We start from the raw sequence: 21679 nt of genomic DNA on the forward strand, positions 1-21679 counted from the left end.
TTGCATTCCAGCAGGAGAGCTCAACTTTAAAAGCCAGGAAAAAGGTGAACACCTTGAGCAAAAAGCAGAAACAGACAATCAGCATAGATTCTTATTCTGGGGAAAGGGAAGATCAAAGCACAAACTCAGAAAAGGACAAAGTTGTCAGTATATTCACATCTGAAACTTTAAAGGGGAGTACGAACTGGTCTGAAGCTCAAAAAGCCTTTTTTGAAGGGCTCAAGAAGGATTTTAAAAATCAGATAAGAGAGGTAGAAGAAGAATTGGGAAAGGAAATGAGAGGTATGCAAGAGAAAGTCAGTAGCTAGGAAAAGGAAGGACAAAACTTAACTGTAGAAAACAAGTCCTTAAAAAATACAGTTGGCCAAATGGAAAAAAATACAGTGAAGAAATCAACTACTTAAAAAGTAAAATGGGCCAAATGGAAAAGTAGGCACAAAAACTCACTGAAGAGAAGAAATCCTTAAAAGTAAAATAGGCCAAATGGAAAAGGAGATACAAAATCTAATAGAAGGAAACAATCCATTAAAAATTAGAATTGGGCAAGTGGAAGCTAATGACTCTATGAGATATCAAGAATCAGTCAAACAGAAACAGAAGAATGAAAGAATAGAAGAAAATGTAAAATACTTCTTTGGAAAAATAATTGACTGGGGAAAATAGATCAAGGAGAGATAATTTAAGAATCATTGGTCTACCTGAAACCCATGATGAAAAAAAGAGCATGGACAGCATCTTTCAAGAAATCATTGAGGAAAACTGCTCTGAGGTCCTAGAACCAGAGGGTAAAATAGTCATGGAAAGAATCTATTGATCACCTGCTGAAAGAGATCCCAAATTGAAAACACCAGGAAATATTGTAGCCAAATTCCAAAATTATCAGGTCAAAGAGAAAATACAGCAAGCAGCCAGAAGAAAAAATAACAATTTAAATATCATGGAATCACAGGATTGCTCAGGACCTTGCAGCTTCTACATTAAAAGATTGGATGGTTTGGAATGTGATATTCTGTAAGGCAAAGGAGTTTGGATTACAAGCAAGGATCAACTATCCAGCAAAAAAGAATATAATCTTTCAGGAGAGGAGATGGACATTCGATGGAAAATGCTATCCACATCCAGAAAAAAACCCCAAAGCTATGGAGTTTGAATGCAGATCAAAGCATACTATTTACTCTTTTTTTTCTCCTTCTGTTTTGTTTTGTTTTCTCTTTCTTGTGGTTCCTCCTATTGGTTCTAATTCTTCCTTACAACATGACTAATGAAATGACTAATGAAAATATGTTTGGTAGGAATATATACGTAGAGCCTATATCAGATTGCACTCTGTCTTAGGGAGGGAGGGGGAGAAAAATGTAAAACTCAAAAACTTATGGAAGTGATTGCTGAAAATGAAAAATAAATAAATTAATAATAAAAAATAAAAAAAGAAAGAAAATAAGGAGTTTAATAGAATCATAGAAAAATTCGATATGATAATCCTTTGGAGAAAATTGAATGGCAGTAGAAAGGAGTATGCCTTTTTTCTCAGCTGTATATGGCACTTTCACAAAAATTGACAATATATTAGGACATAAAAACTTCACAACCAAATGCAGAAAAGCAGAAATATTAAATACAACCATTTTCAGATCATAATGCAGTAAAAATTGCATTTAACAAAGGGCCATGGAAGTATAAATTAAAAATTAATTGGAAACAATAATTGAATATTAAAAAATGAGTGAGTCAAAGAACGAATCCTAGAAACAATGGATGATTTCATTAAAGAGAATGATAACAATGAGACATTATGTCAAAATTTTGTGGGATGGAGCCAAACCAGTACTTAGGGGAAAATTTATCTCTAAACATGTATATTCCTAGAAAGCTTAAGAATCAATGGAGCCTTTCTTAAAATAATACGTCATATCTATCTAAAACCAAGAGCAAGTATAATCTGTAATGGGGTTAAATTTAAAGCCTTTCCATTAAGGTTAGGGGTGAGGCAAAGACACCCATTATCACCCCTATTATTCAATATTGTATAATGCTAACTATGACAATAATACAAGAAAAACAAATTGGAGGAATACAATAGACATTGAAGAAACAAAACTATCACTCTTTGCAAATGATATGATGGTGTACTTAGAGAACACTAGAAAATCAACTAAAAACTAATTGAAACAACTTTAGCAAAGTTGCTCCATATAAAATAAACCCATATAAATCATTAGCATTTCAATATATTACCAACAAAACCCAGCAGGAAGAGATAGAGAAATTCTATTTAAAGTAATTGTAGACAATATAAAATACTTGACACTCTACCTACCAAGATAAACCCAGAAACTATATGAACACAAGTACAAAACACTCTTCACACAAATAAAGACAGATCTAAACAATTGGAGAAATATTAATTGCTCATGGATTGGCCCAGTCAATATAATAAAAATGACAATTCTACCTAAGTTAATTTTCTTATTCAGTGCCATACCAATCAAACTACTAAAGACTTATTTTATTGACCTTAAAAAATAACAAAATTAAGAAATACCAATAATCAGTGTCATAAAGATTGTCAGTAATCAGTATCAATGATCAATATCAAAGGAATCAATGAAAAAATGTGAAGGCAGTCTAACAGTACCAGATTTCAAATTATATTACAAAGTGGGGATCATGGAAACAATCTGGTACTGGCTAACGAATAGGGTGGTGAATCAATAGAACAAATTAGATACGTAATACACAGTAGTAAATGATCATAGTAATCTAGTATTTGATAAACCCAGAGATCCATGTTTTTTTGAGCAAGAACTCACCATTTGGCAAAAATTGCTGGGAAAACTGGAAAGTAGTTTTGCATAAACTAGACATAAACTGACATCTCACACTATATACCAAGATAAGGGTAAATAGATAAGTGATTTAAACATAAATGGTGATATCATAAGTAAATTAGGGGAGCATGGAAAAAAGTACCTACCTGCTAGATCTATATGTAAGGGAAGAGTTTATGACTAAATAAGAGAGAGGATCATGGGAAGTAAAATAGTTTTGATTACATGAACTTTAAAAAGTTTTATCAAAAACAAAATTAATAAAGCCAAAATTAGAAGGAAAAAAGGAAAGTAGGAAAATAATTTTATAGGATTTTCCCTAGTAAAGGCCTCATTTCTCAAATATATAGGGACCTGGGTTAAATTTATAAAAATAAGAGCTATTCCCCAATTAATAAATGGTCAAAGGATATGAATAGGTAGTTTTCAGAAGAAGAAATCAAAACTATCAATGTAATGTGAAAAAATGCTCTAAATCACTATTGATTGTATAAATGCAAATTAAAGCTCTGAAATATCACCTCACATCTATCAGATTGGTTAACATGACAGAAAAGAAAAATGATAAATGCTGGAGGCAATGTGGAAAAATTGAGACTCACTAATGTACTGTTAGTGGACTTGTGAACTGATCCTACCATTCTGAAGAATAATTTGGACTTTTACCCAAAAGATTGTAAAACTGTACATGCTCATTGACCCAGCAAGACCGCTACTAGGTCTGTTCCACAAAGAGACCAAAGAGAAGGCAAAGGGACACATTTATACAAATATATTTATAGCAGCTCTTTTTGTGGTTGCAGAAAATTAGAAATTGAGGGGAAGCCCATCAATTGGGAAATGGCTGAACAAGTTGTGTTGTATGATTTATGATGGAATACTACTGTGCTTTAAGATATGGTAAGCAGGATGGTTTCAGAAAAACAGGGAAGCTGTATATGAACTCATGCAAAGTGAACTGAGCAGAGCCAAGAGAACATTGTAGATGGCAATGACAATATTGTAAGAGTAATCAAATATGGTAATACTTAGCTACTCTGATTAGACAAGTATCTGAAACAGTTCTAAAGGAGCCAGGATATAAAAATGCTTTCCACTTCCAGAGAAAGAACTGACGAACTTTGAGTGCAGATTAGAGTGTACTTCTCTCTCTCTCTCTCTCTCTCTCTCTCTCTCTCTCTCTCTCTCTCTCTCTCTGTTTTCTTTTGCAGTATAGCTATAATGGAAATGTCTTATGCATGACTTCACATATATAATTAATATCATATTGTTTTATGGTCTTGAAGGGTGGGGAAAGGTCTGGAGGGAGAGAGGGAATTTAGAACTCAAAAAATTGTTAAAAATTATATAGAATTTGGAAATATTAAGAAAATAAATAAAAATATCTTTTAAAAATGCAAGGCTGATAATTTTGTGGCTTCATTTTGCACCTTTTACTTTGCTGATGTTATTTTTTTCAGTTGATGCTTAGTTGAATCCCTTGGGTTCTTTAAATAGACCATTATATCATCTAAAAAAAGCATTACTTTTGTTTCTTATTTGCCCACGCTTATTCCCTCAAACCTTTTTTTTTTGGTATTAATTATTACTATATGTTGGTATTTCCAGAACTATATCAATTAGTAATGGAGATAAAATACATCCTTACTTTACTCCTCCTCTCACTGGAGATATATTTATTGTTTCTTCATTACATATAATTCTGGCTATAGTTTTTTATATAGATACTATTTACCACATTAGGGAAAAGTTCATTTTTTTCTTATTTTTTCAATGCATTAGAAAAAGAGAAATAGGCATTATGTTTCATCAAGTGCTTTTCTCTGCATCTATTGATACAATTATGTACTTTTTTTTGTCTTTAGTATTACTTCTTGTATTTATGGTTTTCTTAATATTGACCTGGAAAACCCTGAAGTCTTGAAATAAATCCAACCTTTGTCTCTAAAATGGAGTCTACCTTTTATGTCTCTATTTGCTCTAAAAATCTATATTCTTGTCTCTATGCTGCTTAATGATACATTAAGGGATGTTCTTAACCATGACCTTTTTTTTTTTAGAACCAAATGGTAAAAGAGTTGGAGGCCCGTGTCCAGCAGCTCACTGGAGAAGCTGAAAACAGCAATTTACAGCGGCAAAAATTAAGTCAGGAAAAAACTGAATTGGAAAAATGTTACCAGATGACATGCTGTGAACTACAAGAAGTGAAGGCAAGGTATTAGCTAAAGTCCAAGATGTATGTGATTTAGCTATAGAGTAATGATATTAACCACCCAAGACATTTGCTTCAATCTGTCTGAACACTTTATGCAGTCATACCTTTTTCATTGCAATATGTATCATTTGTAATCCAAGAGCTAATATTTAGTTGGTTTTAAAAATTTCCATGATGGGAATAGTTTTTTTTTTTAATAACAAGAGTCCATTTCCAACTTATTGTTTTCATTGCTTTTAGGAACAACTTACTTCATAAAGAAAAAGATGATATTGCACAAAATTATGAACAAAGTATAAAACTATTACAAGCCAGGTGTGATTCAGATATCCAGCTTATGAAAGAAGATTATGCTGTGTCTTCTGCTAAGGTATTGTATGCTTATAGAAACAACTTCACAGAAATAAGGAACACTCATTGTTTGTATTATCACATTCAACAAAATTACTAACATATTCTTAGTAAGGAGTTATAAAATCACAGATTTACCGGATATTTTATTTTGATATTAGGTTTTTTTAAATTTGTTTTTGAAACAACTAAAATTGAAAAAAAACCCCACTTTGTTATTATATTAACTTCATTGTTAGCACAAGTTAGTATTTCTTGGGTCAGCTGCTGCTGTTATATATAACATAGCAGTATCATAGAATAGGTATTGAATCTAGGTTTGAATCTGAGCTCTGCTGAGCACTGAGTCTGGGCCTTAATTTCCTTATATGTTAATTGGAGGGATTTGATTAGATAACTTGTAAGATTTCTTCTAGTTTTGACGCCCTGGAATTCTGTGATTTTGTGACTTCTTCCTGGGAACATGTTGGGTAATTTTTCCTAGTAATTTGAAAGAATGAATACAATCTCTAACTTTTTACCTTTGAATATTGAATTCTATCAATATTGCATATTATATTATTATATAATATTATAACCTATCAATATTCTATCAATATTTCTGGCTTATTAAATGACTGTATGGTATTAGATTTGCATTCACATTAGTGAACATTTATTAGTGCTCTGTTGTGTTAGATTGTCTTCTGTGGGGGATATTTGGAATGCACAGATGAATAGAACAGAATTTCTTCTTTCAAGAAGCTAATAGTTTAGCGAATATAGAAAACAAAACTAATTCTCCAGAATGCCTTGGAATTACTAAAAGTATTGGTTTTCAGATACAACCTTCTGACCAAAGTAGTCATTTTTGTGACTTAAAAATCTGGACCTGTGATTTCTTCTGTTTGGAACTCCCTGCGTGAAAACACTTTCCACAAATTCAAATCAGAGACTCTACGGTAATTCTGTACAGTTTTAACAGTCACTTGGTTACTGAGAGGTGAGGGGACTTGCTCAGGTTCACATGACTATTATGTGTCAGAGGCAGGACTTGAACCTATATATTTCTGACTCCAAGGTAAGCCATCTATCCACCATCCCATGCTGTCTCTCATCCAACGTATATATTGGTTCCAAAATAAATTAACCTTCATTTGATTTATTGGCAATTAGTACATGTTAACATTTTTAGCATTATCAAATAATTGTTTTGTTAATTAAGACTTTATGATGTTTTACTTCAAAATCAACATTTTGAAAACATTTTTCGTAAGCCTGTGGCTATTTTTCTAATAATTTTATTATCATAGTTTTAAGTCATGTGTAAAACTTGACTTTTACTTTAAAGAATGAGTAGTTGGATTTGCCGTGACAAACTGTATTTCTTATGATAAAATGCTTTTGTTATGGAAGCATTTTGCTTCTGGATGTAGCTTTTGGAAATAACAGTCCAGTTACTTCGTCTAGCACTAAATATTGGAGCTACAGCAAGTAGCTGTTTTTTTGTTGTTCAATCTCCACAGGCATCTGAATTAATTGAAAAGTTGGAAAATAATATATGTCAGTTGAAACAACAGCTACAGAAATCAGAACATCAAAGACAGCAACAACTAAGGGTGAGCCTTAAATTTTTTCATTCAATAGAAAAATGACAAAACATCTTTTTCCTTTTCTTAGTTTATGTATACAGATGTATATAAATCTATTTTTTGGACTTCTTACAAATGACAAAAGGCAGTTGCTGAAGTGAAGAATTTGCTTTTATTGTTCTTTTCATTAAATGTATAAAAACATTTCTTCTTTCTGTTTAATGCACATAAAGTAGATATTAGAACATGGAGTTAAATTTAAAATAGTTTCATTTTGAAGTATTGACTTTTTAATGAAGCTCTGGTTTAAGACTAGTATGGATTTTTCTTTTTAGTCTTTTTCCATAACATGTTACACTCACCTTCAATAATATTTATTTTTCACTGTTTGTTCCTTTCTTAACTTCAAGTAGAAACCGAGAAAAAAGATGAAGAATCTTTAAAATGCTTAGCTCCATAATGATTTAAATAGGTCATTTAAAATAGACTAGATCCTATGGGGAAGAAATTGACTGTCATACTGTTATTTATTTGATTTAGAGAACATTAACCATTCACTAAGAGAGATTTTGATATAGTCAGTAAAGAACTGGTCTCAGAGTCAAGGAAGAGCTGAGTTCAAGCCCTCCTTCTGACTCTCTGACTATGGGCAGGTCACTTAATCTGTCAAAGCTCTGTGACCACAGGCAACTCTCTGAAACAATAAATTTCAGAGAAGGAGCTAATTTGCATTGGTAGAAGTTCCTTGATGAGAGTTTGCTATACCTGAAAACTTTAGAAAGAGAGCATAACCTCAGATACATACAACTAAAGTGAGAGGTTTTGAGTATGGGCCACTGATGCAGCATATGTTGTTCAAGGCCTACCATAGCTAAATTTGAAGAATCTCCATATGTACTTGGGCCACTATTTTTTCAGCATAGCGACTCTTGAAGATTGTATAGAGGGATCATGATCAATATTATTAGATGAAGTTCTTATGCTGAAGAATTAACAAATCTTTGAAAAGCTGAAGGAGTTTTAGTACTTTGAGGCTACTAAGAATTTAATTGCTTGCTTAATCCAACTTAACTTTTTACTTGTTATTTGAAAATTGAATTGAAAGAACTATTTTCATAAAAATGCAAAATTGTTAAAGCATTTTTTAAGTGCTTACTATGTCAGGTACTGTGTTAAGTGGTAGGGATGCAAATACAAGCAAGCTAGATAGTTTCTGCCTTCCATTCTAAGGGTGCAAGATAACATATAAAGAGAAATGGGACATAAAGGTGGAGAGGGTATAGAGGAACTGTTACGCAGTGACATAATTTGGAGATGCCCAGGAAGAGAGGTAGAGGTCCCCATATGGCCAAAAGTAAGGGTTAAGCTCACTTATCAGTCTAGGGCTGGACTCCAAGTTTCCAGTGAGTAGGAGATAGGGAAAATGTCCAGAGATCAGGTGCTATGGTTTGGAGATAGAAAAAAATAGTTTTATTTAGAGTAGGTAGATTTGTCCCATTAGATTATTTTTATTGACACCTAAGGAATAATTTCAATTATTATAAAAGCAAACTTTTATCTTTTCCAGGAGCAAGAGAATAAATTCCAGCAGGAGAAATTTCAATTAGATCTCAATTATGAAAAAAAGGTAATTTTTTTGAATGTGAAAGTGTGAACTGTTTAATATATCTTACAACATATAAATTCAAAGCAGAACAAATCATTATGGGGACAAAATATATCAAACTATTTTTAGATCAGAGAGGTGTCAAACTCACCCTCCTTCCCCCATTGGTTCACAAAATTCCTGAGTGCATCTTGAAATTGATTAAAATGTAATTGGGAAATGTTTAAGAAATAAAAATACAACACAGAAAATGTTAATTTTTGGTTTTCTATGCAAATATGCAGCCTGCAGAGATCTATTTCTATTTGGTTTGACACTACTGTTCTAGATAATAGGAAGAAGAGAAGAGAACAAACATTTATTAAGCACCTACTATGCCAGGCATGGTGCTGAGTGCTGTACAAATATTATGTCCTTTGATCCTCACAACAACATGGGAAGTAGGTACTCTTCTTATCCCCATTTTACATTTGAGGCAGATGGAAACTGCCTAAAGTCACACAGCTAATAAGCATCTGAAACTGCGTTTGAAAGTAAGTCTTCTTGACTTTGGGGCCCAGTGTGCTATCAACAGATGATAAAGAACCATTTGTCTTAGTGTTCACGAGGTGTTGCAGTAGATAGGTTACTCTCCAGTAAGAAAGACCTGAGTTCAAATCCATAATTACTAGTTGTGTGAACCCAGTTGAGTCATTTAAACTCTGAGTGTCCTTAACTTAAAAGTCAGGATAATTGGTGTACCTACTCTCCAGAGGCTGTTGTGATTGTAAATCACTTTGCAAAACTAAAAGTATTATAAATGTTAGATATTGTTATCAATATTATTGTTACTACTTTCCTGTGTTTAAAAAGCATTTTGAGATTGATTTCTAACCCAGAACTTAAAAAGATTTTAGTCCTGCATTTTCTGAGGACATTTAAACAAGAGAACTGTATTCCACATTTAATCAGATAAGGATTAGTTTACGAATCTGTGTACTACATTTATGAATCTAATCAGTTTATGAATCTATGTAATAAGAGTTAAAAATAAAAATAATAATGCCAGTCTCTAAATAATTCAACCCTTAAAGGAGTCTTATAATTTGTATTGAGGTAAATGTGCAGTAAAAGCTTTAGTGTTTCTCAAAAAGCTATATGATAAAAAATAATTTCCCAGCAAAGTGATAGAGTATTTTCAAATTATATAGTGTTTGTAAATGTCTGTTATTATTATTCCCTAAAAATTTTTATTATTTATTTTTAGCATTATTTTTTATTTTAATTCTGAGTTCCATATTTTCTTTCTCCCTCTCTCCCATGCCTCCCCCATGCACTGAGATTGCAAAAAATATGATAGCATTCTGTCAGAGTTCATCAGTTCTTCTGGAGGTAGATAGTATTTTTCATCATGAGTACTCTGGAATTTTCTTGGATTATTGTATTGATCAGAGTAGCTAAGTCTTTCACAATTGATCATCATACAGTATTGTTGTTACTGTGCACAGTGATCTCCTGGTTCTTCTCACTTCACTTTTTATAAGTTCATGTAAGTTTTGCTATGTTTTTCTGAAACCACCCCCCTCATCATATCTTATCACAGTCATATGCCATAGCTTGTTCAGTCATTTCTCAGTTGATGGGTAGCTCCTCAAATTCTAATTCTTTCCCACCACAGAAAGAGTAGCTATAAATATTTTTCTACATGTAAGTCCTTTCCCTTTGATTTCTTTGAGGTATACACCTAGTTCTGTTGCTGGGTGAAGGAGTATTTGCAGTTTTATAGCCCTTTCTACATAGCTCCAAATTGTTCTCTAGAATGGTTGGACCAGTTCATGCCTCCACCAGCATTACATTAGTCTACCTGTTTTCCCCTCATCCCTTCCAGTATTTGTTATTTCTGATAGGTGTGAAGTGGTACCTCAGAGTTGCATCTCCAATCAATAGTGATTTAGAACATTTTTTCATATGACTATAAATAGCTTTAATTTCTTCTTCTGAAAAACTGCCTGTTCATATTCCTTGACAATTTAAAAATTGAGGAATGACTCTTATTTTTATGTTTAACTCAGTTCTGTATGTAGTTAAGAAAAGAAGCCTCCATCAAAGAAACTTGCTGTAAAAATTTTAGATATTTTTTATTGTCTATTATACCTTTTTATTAGAATGTAATTTCTCTGATTATCTCTTCTAATTAGGTCTGTTTTTGCTTTTGCCTTGTCTGTGATTATGTTTTCTACCCCTGCCTTTTTTTATTTCAGCTGAAGCATAAGAGATTCTACTCTGTCTACTTATTATAATTGTGTGTATATTTCTGTTTCAAGTGTGTCCCTTATAAACAAAATATTTTTGGATTGTGATTTCTAATGCATTCCACAATTTGCTTCCATTTTGTGGGTGAGGTCATCCTCTTCAGATTCATAGTTATGACTACTCCATCCTCTTTCCTTCTATACTATTTCCTTCTGTTTATCCTTCTCTCTTTTTCTTTATCCTGTCCCTACTCAAAAGTCTGCTTTGCTTCTAACCACTGCCTTCCTTAATCTGCACTCCCTTTTATCATTCTTCCCCACCCCTATTTTTCTTCTCCTACTTCCTTTTTGGGTAAGATAGATTTCTAAACCCATCTGAGTATATATATTTATTCTTCCCTTTGAACCAGTTCCAGTGAGACTGAAGTTTAAGAATTGCCTGCTACTCCCTGCCCGCATTTCCCGCTCTGCTATAGTAGCTCTTCCTCGCACACCTCTTTTATGTGAGATAATTCCCCATTCAGTTTCCCCCTTACTTTTTCTCCCAGTGCACTCCTTTTTCTTACCCCTTCATTTTTTTTTGAGATCATCCCAACATAATCAATTCACACCTTCACCCTCTGTTTATGTGTACTCCTTTTAACTGCCCTAATAATGATATAGTTCTTAGAATTACATGTCTTATCTTCCCATATAGGAATGTAAGCAGTTTAACTTTATTGAATCTAGTATGTTTTATTTTTCATGTTTACTTTTTTATGCTTCTCTTGAATCTTGTGTTTGAATGTTAAATTTTCTGTTCAGTGTTGGTCTTTTCATCAGTAATGTTTAAAAGTCCCCTATTTCATTAATTCCCATTTTTCCCCCCAGAAGGATTGTACTCATTTTGCTGTGTAGGTTATTCTTGGTTTTAATCCTGGCTCCTTTGCCTTCCAGAATGTTATATTCTAAGCCAGTTCTTTAACGTAGAAGCTGCTAAATCTTGTTTTATCCTGACTGTGGTTACATGTTATTTTATTTGTTTCTTTCTAGTTGTTTACAATATTTTATCCTTGACCTGGGAGCTCTTGAATTTGACTATAATATTCTTGGGAGTTTTCATTTTTGGATGTCTTCTAGGAAGTGATCAGTGGATTCATAAAATTTCTGTGTTGCCCTCTGGTTCTTGAATATCAGGGTAGTTTTCCTTGATAATTTATTAAAATATAATGTCTGGGTTGTTTTTTGATCATGGTTTTCAGGTAGTCCAGTAATTCTTAAATGATCTCTCCTCAAACTGTTTTCCAGGTCAATAGTTTTTCCAAAGAGATAGTTCACATTTTCTTCTTCTTTTTTTTTTTTCACTCTTTTGACTTTGTTTTATTGTTTCTTGATGTCTTCTGGAGCCATTAGAATCTACTTTACCAATTCTGATTTTTCAGGAATGATTTTCTTCAGTGAGCTTTTTTACCTCTTTTCCACTTCTCTTTTTTAAAGAGTTCTTGTCAGTGAATTTTTGTGTCTCTTTTGCCATTAGGCCAATTGTGTTTTTTAAGGTGTTCTTTTGTTTTCTTTGTTTCTTTGTTTCTTTTTTTTTTTTGGTGTTTCTTTTACCAGGCTATTAATTCTTTTGTCATAATTTTCTTGCATTACTTTCTGTTTCTTTTCCCCATCTTTCCTCTACCATACTTATCTCTTTCTTAAGCTCTTCTAGAAATACTTCTTGGGCTTTGTTCAAATAGGATTTGTTTTAGAGGCTTTGCTTGCAGCTGTTTTTACATTGTTATCTTCTGAGTTTGTGTCTTGGTCTTTTCTGCCACCATAGTAGCTTTTTATGGTCAAATTCTTTTTTGTTGTTGTTTGCTTATTTTTTCAGTCTGTTTCTTGACTTGGCACTTTATGTTAAAGTTGTGCTTTGCTCACCTAGGGGTTGGGAATTACTATCCCAAGCTTCAGACTTTTTCGTTCTACTGTTTTTATAACTATTTCTGAGGTGAGAGGGAGGGTTGGCAGGTTTTCAGTGCTTCCAAGGTGGTATGATCTGGAGAGATGTGTGGTCACTGCTCTCCTAGCCTGTGTTTTGAATTTTATCCAGGAATAGACCTTGTTCCCTTGCAGCTGCAAGCACTACTGTTCCTCTTGGCCCTGGAACTGTGATCAGGTCTCATGCTTTCCTGCAGCCAGGAGTGCTGTTGTTTCTCTCTGCCTTGGAAGTGCAACCAGGGCCCCCACTCCCCTTTAAATGACCATAAGGGCTCCTCTCTACCTTGTAACTGTGACCCAGAACTTCTTCTGGGCAATAGAATTGCCAGTCAGTGCGAGTTCTAATAAAAGGTCCTTTGTAACCTCCTTCTGACTAGTTGTCAGACCCCTTACTTTCTCTGGGTTGAGATCTCCCGAAGTGAATTTTATCACTGCCATGGCTGCCTCTAAGGCCAGTGCTGTGCATTCTGGGCTGACTCCACCCAGGTGTCATAGGCCTTTCTTGATGACCTCTTAATTTGTCTTGGGCTGCAAAAATGTCTCATTCTGACCTTTTCTCAGCTTTGTTGCTTCAAATTTGATTTAAGGTGTTATTTTAAAGTTGTTTGAAGAGGAATGTTGGGAGAGTTTGACTGGGTTGCTGCCTTTATTCAGTCATTTTGATTATGCTTGTTATTATTCTAGAAAGGTCTGTCCTTTCTTTGGCAGAAGTATCCACTAGGCAGAGAAGGTCTCAGCTTAGTTCCGCTATATCTAGCCATTTCCTAACTATTCCCACTAAATTTTGCCCTAATAATCTGTCCCAATATTTTTCACAGTGTTTTCCAGTTTAATAATCTGAAAGTTTGCTAAGGTTTTTCCCTATCCAGTTAGGTTTCCATGAGTCCAACCCTCCCCACAATACTTACCAGTTTTTTCTTTTGATGAAAAAAAGTATAAGTATATTAAAATCTTGTTTTTGTTTAAAATCAGATGAATTGTCTAAAAATAATTTTACTAATATATACTGTTTATAAAAAATTATTCATAGAGAGGTAACATAGGGCAATGGATTAAGAGCTGGCTTCAGAGCCAGGGAAATCTGGATTTAAATCCTTCCTCTGACACATATTGGCTATATGATCCTGGGGCCCTGAGATGGGATAAAAGGGTCAGCTTGACAGTTAGGAACAGATTGAGGGCTTTGTGCATTGAGTAGTTGCTCTAATTGGCATAAGGAGGCTTTTTGAGCGGGAGTAACTGCCTTATTCTTAGGAAGATCATGTGGTCTCACACCTGGCTCTTTTGTCTGGATTGGTAATGGATCCACTCTGCAACCCTTCCTTTTATGTTACTGATGTCATCCTTAGTTTGTAAGAGGGCATTTGATGGCTGGTGGATACTGTCTTGTCCCATAAACAACTCTATGTGGTTGAAGACATCAGCAACATTCCTTTATTGATCCTGACCCCAAGGGTAGAACTTTTGGTTAAGGTCAGTCAAGGCATACTGGTCTCCTTCCCTGGTGGTTGTAAATTGCATCTGACTAGTCTTAGCCAACCCAAGAAAAATGAAGAATTTTTTTAAAAAAAAGTATACTTTGATCTACATTCAGACTTCATCAGTTCTTTCTCTGGAGCGGGATAACATTTTCATCATAAGTCCTTTGGAATTGTCTTGGTTGATAAGAATAGCTAAGTCATTCACAATTGGTCATTGTAAAATATTGCTGTTACTGTGTACAATGTTCTCCTGGTTCTGCTCATTTCACTTTTCATCAGTTCATGTAAGTCTTTCCAGGTTTTTTCTGAGAGCATCCTGCTCATTATTTCTTATAGCACAATAGTATTACATCACAATCATATAATACACCTTGTTTAGTCATTTCCCAATTGATGGACATCACATCAGTCTCCAAATTTTTGCCATCTCTAAAAGAGCTTCTATAAATATTTTTGTACGTGTAGGTCCTTTGTCCTTTTTTTTTTAATTATTTGGGCTGTAGACCTAGTAGTGATATTAGTGGGTCAAAGAGTATGTACATTTTAAAAAATTAATTAATTAATTTTCAGTTTTCAGTATTTACTTCCATAAGCTTTTGAATTTTAAATTCCCCCTCTCTCCAAGATGGCTTTCAGTCTGATATGGGCTCTACATATACATTACTGTTAAATATATTTTCACATTAGTCACTTTGTAAAGACAAATTAGAACCCATAAGAGGAATCACAGGAAAGAAGAAACAAAACAAAACCAAAGGAAAAAAAAGAGCAAATAGCATGCTTCGATCTGCATTCAGATTCCGTAGTTCTTTTTCTGGATGTGGATAGTATTTTCCATCATGAGTCTTTTGGAGATGTTTTAGATCCTTGCATTGCTGAGAAGAGCTAAGTCTATCAAAGTTAGTCATAGCACAATGTGGCTGTTACTGTGTACAATGTTCTTCTGGTTCTACTCAGTTCACTCAGCATTAGTCTGTACAAGTCTCTAGGTTTTTCTGAAGTCTGCCTGCTCATCATTTCTTATAGCACAATGGTATTCCATTACATTCGTATACCACAACTTGTTCAGCCATTCCCCAATTGAAGGGCATCCCCTCAATTTCCAATTCTTTGCTACCATAGAAAGAGCTGCTATAAATATTTCTGTACATGTGGGTTCTTTTCCCATTTTTATGATCTCTTTGGGGTACAGCCCTAGAAGTGTTATTGCTGGGTCAAAGGGTATGCACATTTTTATAGCCCTTTGAGCATAGTTCCAAATTGTTCTCCAAAATGGTTGGATCAGTTCACAACTCCACCAATAGTGCATCAGTATCTTAATTTTCCCACATCCTGTTCAGTATTTGTCATTTTCCTTTTCTGTCATTTTGGTCAATCTGATAGGCATGAGGTGGTACCTCAGGATTGTTTTATTTTGCATTTCTCTAATCAAGAGTGATTTAGAGCATCTTTTTTCATGACTATAGATAGCTGATTTCTATGTTCAACTGAATGTATATGATGTTATTTGCTCTTTGAGGAAATTTCAGCGAGAGTAAGTTTTGTGTGCTATCCTCCCCCCATATCCACAATTTTCTTCTCCATTATAAAAGCTCTTTTGTACCTCTTTTATATGAGATAATTTACCCCATTCTGCCTCTCCCTTTTCCCTTTTCCCAGTGCATTTCTCTTTCTATTCCTTAATTTTACTTTTTTAGATAATCATCCCATCATATTCAATGCACACCTGTGCCCTTTGTCTATGTATACTCCTAACTGCCTTAATAATGATAAAGTTCTTAGGAGTTACAAGTATCATCTGCCCATCTAGGCATATCAACAGTTTAACTTTATTAAATCCTTTATGATATTTCTTTCCTGTTTACTTTTTTATGCTTCTCTTGAGTCTTGTATTTTAAAGTCAGATTTTCTATTCAGCTCTGGTCTTTTTCATCAGAAATGTTTAAAAGTCCTCTATTTCACTCAGTGTTCATTTTTTCCCCTTGAAGAATTATACTCAGTTTTTCTGGGCAAATAATTCTTGATTGTAATCCTACTTCTTTAGCCCTCCCATATTCCAAGCCAATTCCAATTCTTTAGTGTAGAAGCTGCTGAATATTGTTTTATCTTGATTCTGGCTCCAGGATAGTAAAGTTGTTTTTTTTCTGGCTGCTTGCTATATTTTCTTCTTGACTTGAGAACTCTGGAATTTGGCTATAATATTCCTGGGAGTTTTCATTTTGGGGTCTCTTTCAGGACGTGATCAGTGGATTCTTTAAACTTCTAATTTACCCTTGTTTCTAGAATATTGGGGCAGTTTTCCTTGATAATTTCTTGAAATATGATAACTAGACTTTTTTAAAAATAATGATTTTCTCTCCTTGATTTATTTTCTAGGTCACTTGCTTTTTCCAATACAATACTTCCCATTCTCCCCCCCCCCATTCTTTTGACTTTGTTTTATTGTTTCTTGATGTCTCCTGGAGTCATTAGTTTCCACTTGACCAATTCTAATTTTTCAGGAATGATTTTCTTCAGTAAGCTTTTGTACCTCTTTTTTTCATTTGTCCAGTTCTGTTTTTTTTTTTTAAAGAGGTCTTCTTTTTGGTTGTTTTTTTGTGCCTCTTTCCCCATTTTGCCTATTTTCTTTAGTCTTTTTGTTTTTGTTTTTTTTAATTTTTGGTACCTCCTTTACCAAGCTGTTGGCTCTTTTTTCACATGATTTTCTTCCATCACTCTTAATTTCTTTTCCAAAATTTTTCCTCTACCCCTCTTATTTGATTTGTAAAATCCTTTTGGAGCTCTTCCCGAAATTCTTTTTGGGCATGAGATTAATTCAAAAATTTTTTCTGAGGCTTTGGATGTAGCAGTTTTGATTTTGTTATCTTCTTCTGAGTTTGTGCTTTGATCTGCCTTTTCACTATAGAAACTTTGGATGATCAGGATATTTTTTGTTTGCTCATTTTACTAGTCTTTTTCTTGACTTTTAACTCTATGTTAAGGAAGGGCTCTGCTTCCTGGGGCAGGTATGGGGACCATTGTGGCCTGTGGTGGCGCAGCCTGAATTGGACTGTGCTCCCCTCTCACTCCAGTGGAACAGAACTATTTTGCCAGCCTCCTAAGTTTCCTTGAACTGGAAAATGGTTTCACCCTGTCCTTTTGTTGGTTTTGTTACTCCAAAATTCTTCTTAATTTAAAAGTTATTTGGAAGGGAATTTGTGAGAACTCAGGTGAGTCCCTCCCTTTTCTTTGCCATCTCGGCTCTACTCTACCTCCTGGGAGTTTCTAGGCTGTGACTTTTTCACTAAACTTTCTCAAATCTCATTCACACTTATGTACTCTGTCTCATGCCTTATAATCCTGATCTAGTGGGTTGTAACACATTTTGAAGGAGAACTAATGTATTTTCCCTCTATATCCTGTCAGTTCCTATAGTCTTCCTATCTGTACCTATCTCCCATTAGCATCACCCCTTTTATTTGTTCTGTCACCACCTCCAGCAACTGCCTCACTTCTTTCATAGGTTCTTAAACCAAGCTTTCCAGTGGTGCCTTGGGGCATCCTTTATGTCTGAAGAGGCCCAGAATTTTATTTGGGCCTTTTTATCTTCTTAAATGACTAGAAAGCCACAACAACTTGGCCTGAAGCCATCAGCAAGCTTTAGACCCTTGGGCCATTCAAGTGTAGAAAAGCTTTTTTTTGTTTTAGGAAAGAATTAACCTAATTTACATGGCTGGGGACTGGAACCCTAGTAGATGGTGATCCTATCATAGGGAGTTTGTTAGTAAATAAATACTAATCTATTGCCACTGCCATAGAACAATTTAAACTAAAGGTGGCTTTTGTAGCATTGTATTCATACATATTATGTATCACATTGAAAATTCTTGCCCTTAGATGACATATAGAGGTTCAAGTAATGCATTTTACATATAAAGGTATTTTGTAATTTTTAAATTGTTATATCAATATCAGTTTCTTTTAATATGTTTTCCAGATACTTTTGTTCTCACTGTTGCCTTCCCCCTCTTTCTTAAAAATAAATTGTTTTTCATATAAAGATAAATTTAGTTCTTAAATTTCTCTTAAAATAAATAATAATTTTCTCATCTTTCTAGATTTGACACCTCACTTATCTGAGGTCACTTATCAGAAAATCTCAGCTTTTCTTTTTTTTTTAAAGACTGGATCTCCCTATCTTGCTCAGGCTGGAATTTGAAGCGAAATGGTCAGGCACTGCTCCAAACTTACCCCATTTTTCTAGTCTGCACTTATTCAACCCTCCTGAGGCAGCCAGGAATGACTTCTCATTCTGGGGCCTCAGTATATTGATGATAGCCTTGGTGTAGACACCCTGTTGACTTTAACTTTTTTGCAGCTTAGAACTTCAAAACTCAATATTCCACCAACCTTGGCCTCTCCAGCAGCAGGTACTGTAGGCATGTGCCAAATCACTGGGCTTCATCTCAGTTATTGTCAACATAGCCAAGAAGTCAAAAGTAAACATGGCCTATAAGAGGTCAAAAATAGATGTCGTGGCATCTGTCTGAAATATTGTCTAGTTTACTCATAAGAGAGCTTCTCAGGATTTCACTCAGAGCATGTTTGTTCATACTATAGAAATTATCTTAACATGTTTGGTTATCTGTTTTCTTGCCCATAGCATATTAAATGTTACACATTGGGGGTAAAGGGAGTTATCAATAGAGGTAGATATAGTGATAGCAGGAAAAAAGGCAGTTCATAGCATAGGGAAAAAATGGAAAAACTTTTAGTCATATTGGAGAACTAAAACAAAGAGAATACCCCCAAGCCATATAGTGAAGTCAAATATCCCTATATCTTAGCATTCCCTAAAAGCAGGATATCCCTGTATTTTAACAGTAATTAATATTTTAACAATAATTAATATGGACAGTGTTGTGGTAACCCCAAGTCAACTATTCAATCAAGAATATTTATTTAGTGCCTTTTGTGTGCCAGGCTCTGTGAAATACGCTGGGGATCCAAAGTAAAAAATGATGTCATCAGTGCACCTGAGGCTTATATTCTATAAGGAGAAATACCATCAATATAACTGATCCTGAGTATTTACAAAATAAATACAATAAGAAATACTGTGATTTTGGAGTTTCACCAGCTGTTGAGAGAGCCTAGAAAGTCCTCATGTAGGGGATAGCCATTTTTTGAGCTTTGAAGGAAGCTAGCTGTAGGAGGAAGGAATGAGGAGGAAGTATATTCCAGGTACGGGGTGTAGTGAGTGCAAAAGTGTGGACATGGGAGATGGAATGTTGTTTGTGTGGAACAGTAATAGTTTGATTATAATATGGAGTACAAGAAGAAGAATAATGTGAAATAATATTGGAAAGGTAGGGTGGGGCTGGGTTGTGAATGATTTTAAAAGCCAAATGGAGGACTTATAATTGATCCTATAGGCAACAGGGAGCAATTAGAGGTTATTGTGAGTAAAGAAGTGATTTGGTCCAAGCTGCATATTAGGAGAATTACTTTAGCAGTTTTAAAGAATAGATTGGAATGTGAAGAGACCTGAGGATGGGAGACTAATTAGGAGACTATTGCAATATTCCAGGCAAGAGGTAATGAAGGTCTAAATTATGGTGATGGCTACATGAGAAGAGAGTAGGGCATCTAAATGAAATATGTTGTAGAAAGAAATAGGATTTGGCAACTATCTGAAGATATAGGGCAAAGGAGAGTGAGGATTTGAGGATAATGGTGAGGTTGCAAATCTGTGTTACTCAAAGGATGATGCTCTCAACAGAAATAGGGAAGTTCTGCTTTATTTAATCTCATGGTTAGAATGAGGTTAATACTTCTTAATACTTCAGAAACTTCTAGAAAATTGATACTCAGGAAAATGATTCAGTTATGAGCTTTATTGTTATGTAGCATAGCAAGTAGGCAAGCAAAGTATATCCAAATGGTATATGGCAATATAAATAGAGGTTCATTCCCATGGATGCAAGAAATTCACCCAGCAGGAAGTGGGGAGAGACATGTCAGAAAGGGAACACACTTAAAGTTAATGTTCAAGTGACAAAATTATATACCCTAAGAATGGGCTTGGTTGAAAGTAGGTAATTGGTGCCAGATGTAGGAGGGGGCATAACTACTGTTACCAGGCTTGGGGGAACCTCTAGTAGGAGGAGTTCCCTTATCAGGACCCAAACTGATGGAGGATCTAATGTTAACTATCTAAGGCAATAAAAGGAAAATGACTTAAATCCACTGCAATAGGTCAGGGGTTCACCCAGACAAAAAGCAGCAAGCATTTTCTGTCTAACATAGAGTTACTAGCAAAAAAGTATAGACTGGAGGCAGCTAGGTGAATAGAGCACCGGCCCTAGATTTAGGAGGACCTGAGTTCAAATCCGGCCTCAGGCACATAACACTTACTAGCTGTGTGACCCTGGGCAAGTCACTTAACCCCATTGCCTAGCCAAGAAAAAAAAATTATAGACTGTTTCTTTTGCCTGTATGCTTCTATGAGCATTGGGAGTAGTTAGCTTAAATGACTAATTGGAGTCCTGTCATTATGAATGTAACACCAAACTGTAACTATAACATTAAAGCATATACAGTTTGAATTATCGCAAGTTCAGAAGAAGGGTGAATTTGAGGGATATGTGAGATCTGTTTTGGATATGTTGAGTTTAAGATGCCTACAAGACATCCACTTGAAAGTTGTTTGATTATGGCTCAAGAGAGGAACTAGGATTGGTTATATTGATTTGTTATTCATCTGCATAGAAATGATAATTAAAGCCATAGGTGCTGATGAGGTCATCAAATGAGAATTTAATGAGAAAAGGGCCCTGAAGAAATTTTGAGATATACCTTAGGTTATGTGATACAAATGAACTTGCAAAGCAACCTTAAAAGGAGAGATTAGACAGCTAGAAGTACCAAGAGAGCAGTCTTATGAAAACCCAGAGAAGAATGAGTATCTAGCCAAACGGATTGGTCAACAGTGTCGAGAGATAGATAGATAGATAGATAGATAGATAGATAGATAGATAGATAGATAGATAGATAGATAATAAGAATAAATGCATAAATATTTAAGAGATATATATATCTTGATGGGCTACAAAATCTGGGTTACATGTCTTCTTCATCCACTTGCATTTTTGCATTTTCCTGTCTGGATTGTCTAACTGATATCTTTTGAAAGATTGTAGAGATCATTAAGGAAATCTTGGAGTGTTCTGAAACTTGATATAATCAGCATATTATCGTTTGAAAATAGAAGCACTCGGATGACCTTACTTTCTATAGGAACATAGGGTGGTTTAATTTATTCTCTTGTACAGGACATCCACCATGAGAATGGTGAACACCTTAGGTAAACATAGGTCTCTTGTTTTATGTCCCTGTTGATATTTATAGAAGATTATTAAAATTATTTCTGATGTTCCATTACTAAGTATATTT

At 34.5% G+C, this 21679-nt stretch overlaps 1 protein-coding gene across 1 annotated transcript in view; it reads left to right on the top strand.

The window, feature by feature from the left end:
- The window catches only part of CEP112 (centrosomal protein 112), a 460933-nt gene that overhangs the window by 116516 nt on the left and 322738 nt on the right, over positions 1-21679 (top strand). The window contains 4 exon segments of the mRNA XM_021000956.2: positions 4889-5043; positions 5284-5413; positions 6900-6992; positions 8533-8592. Of these exon segments, the coding sequence (XP_020856615.1) occupies positions 4889-5043; positions 5284-5413; positions 6900-6992; positions 8533-8592 (438 nt within the window).

This window comes from Phascolarctos cinereus, unplaced genomic scaffold (genome assembly GCF_003287225.1).
Source record: "Phascolarctos cinereus isolate Bilbo 61053 unplaced genomic scaffold, phaCin_HiC Scaffold_5;HRSCAF=322, whole genome shotgun sequence".
Classification (NCBI taxonomy): domain Eukaryota; kingdom Metazoa; phylum Chordata; class Mammalia; order Diprotodontia; family Phascolarctidae; genus Phascolarctos; species Phascolarctos cinereus.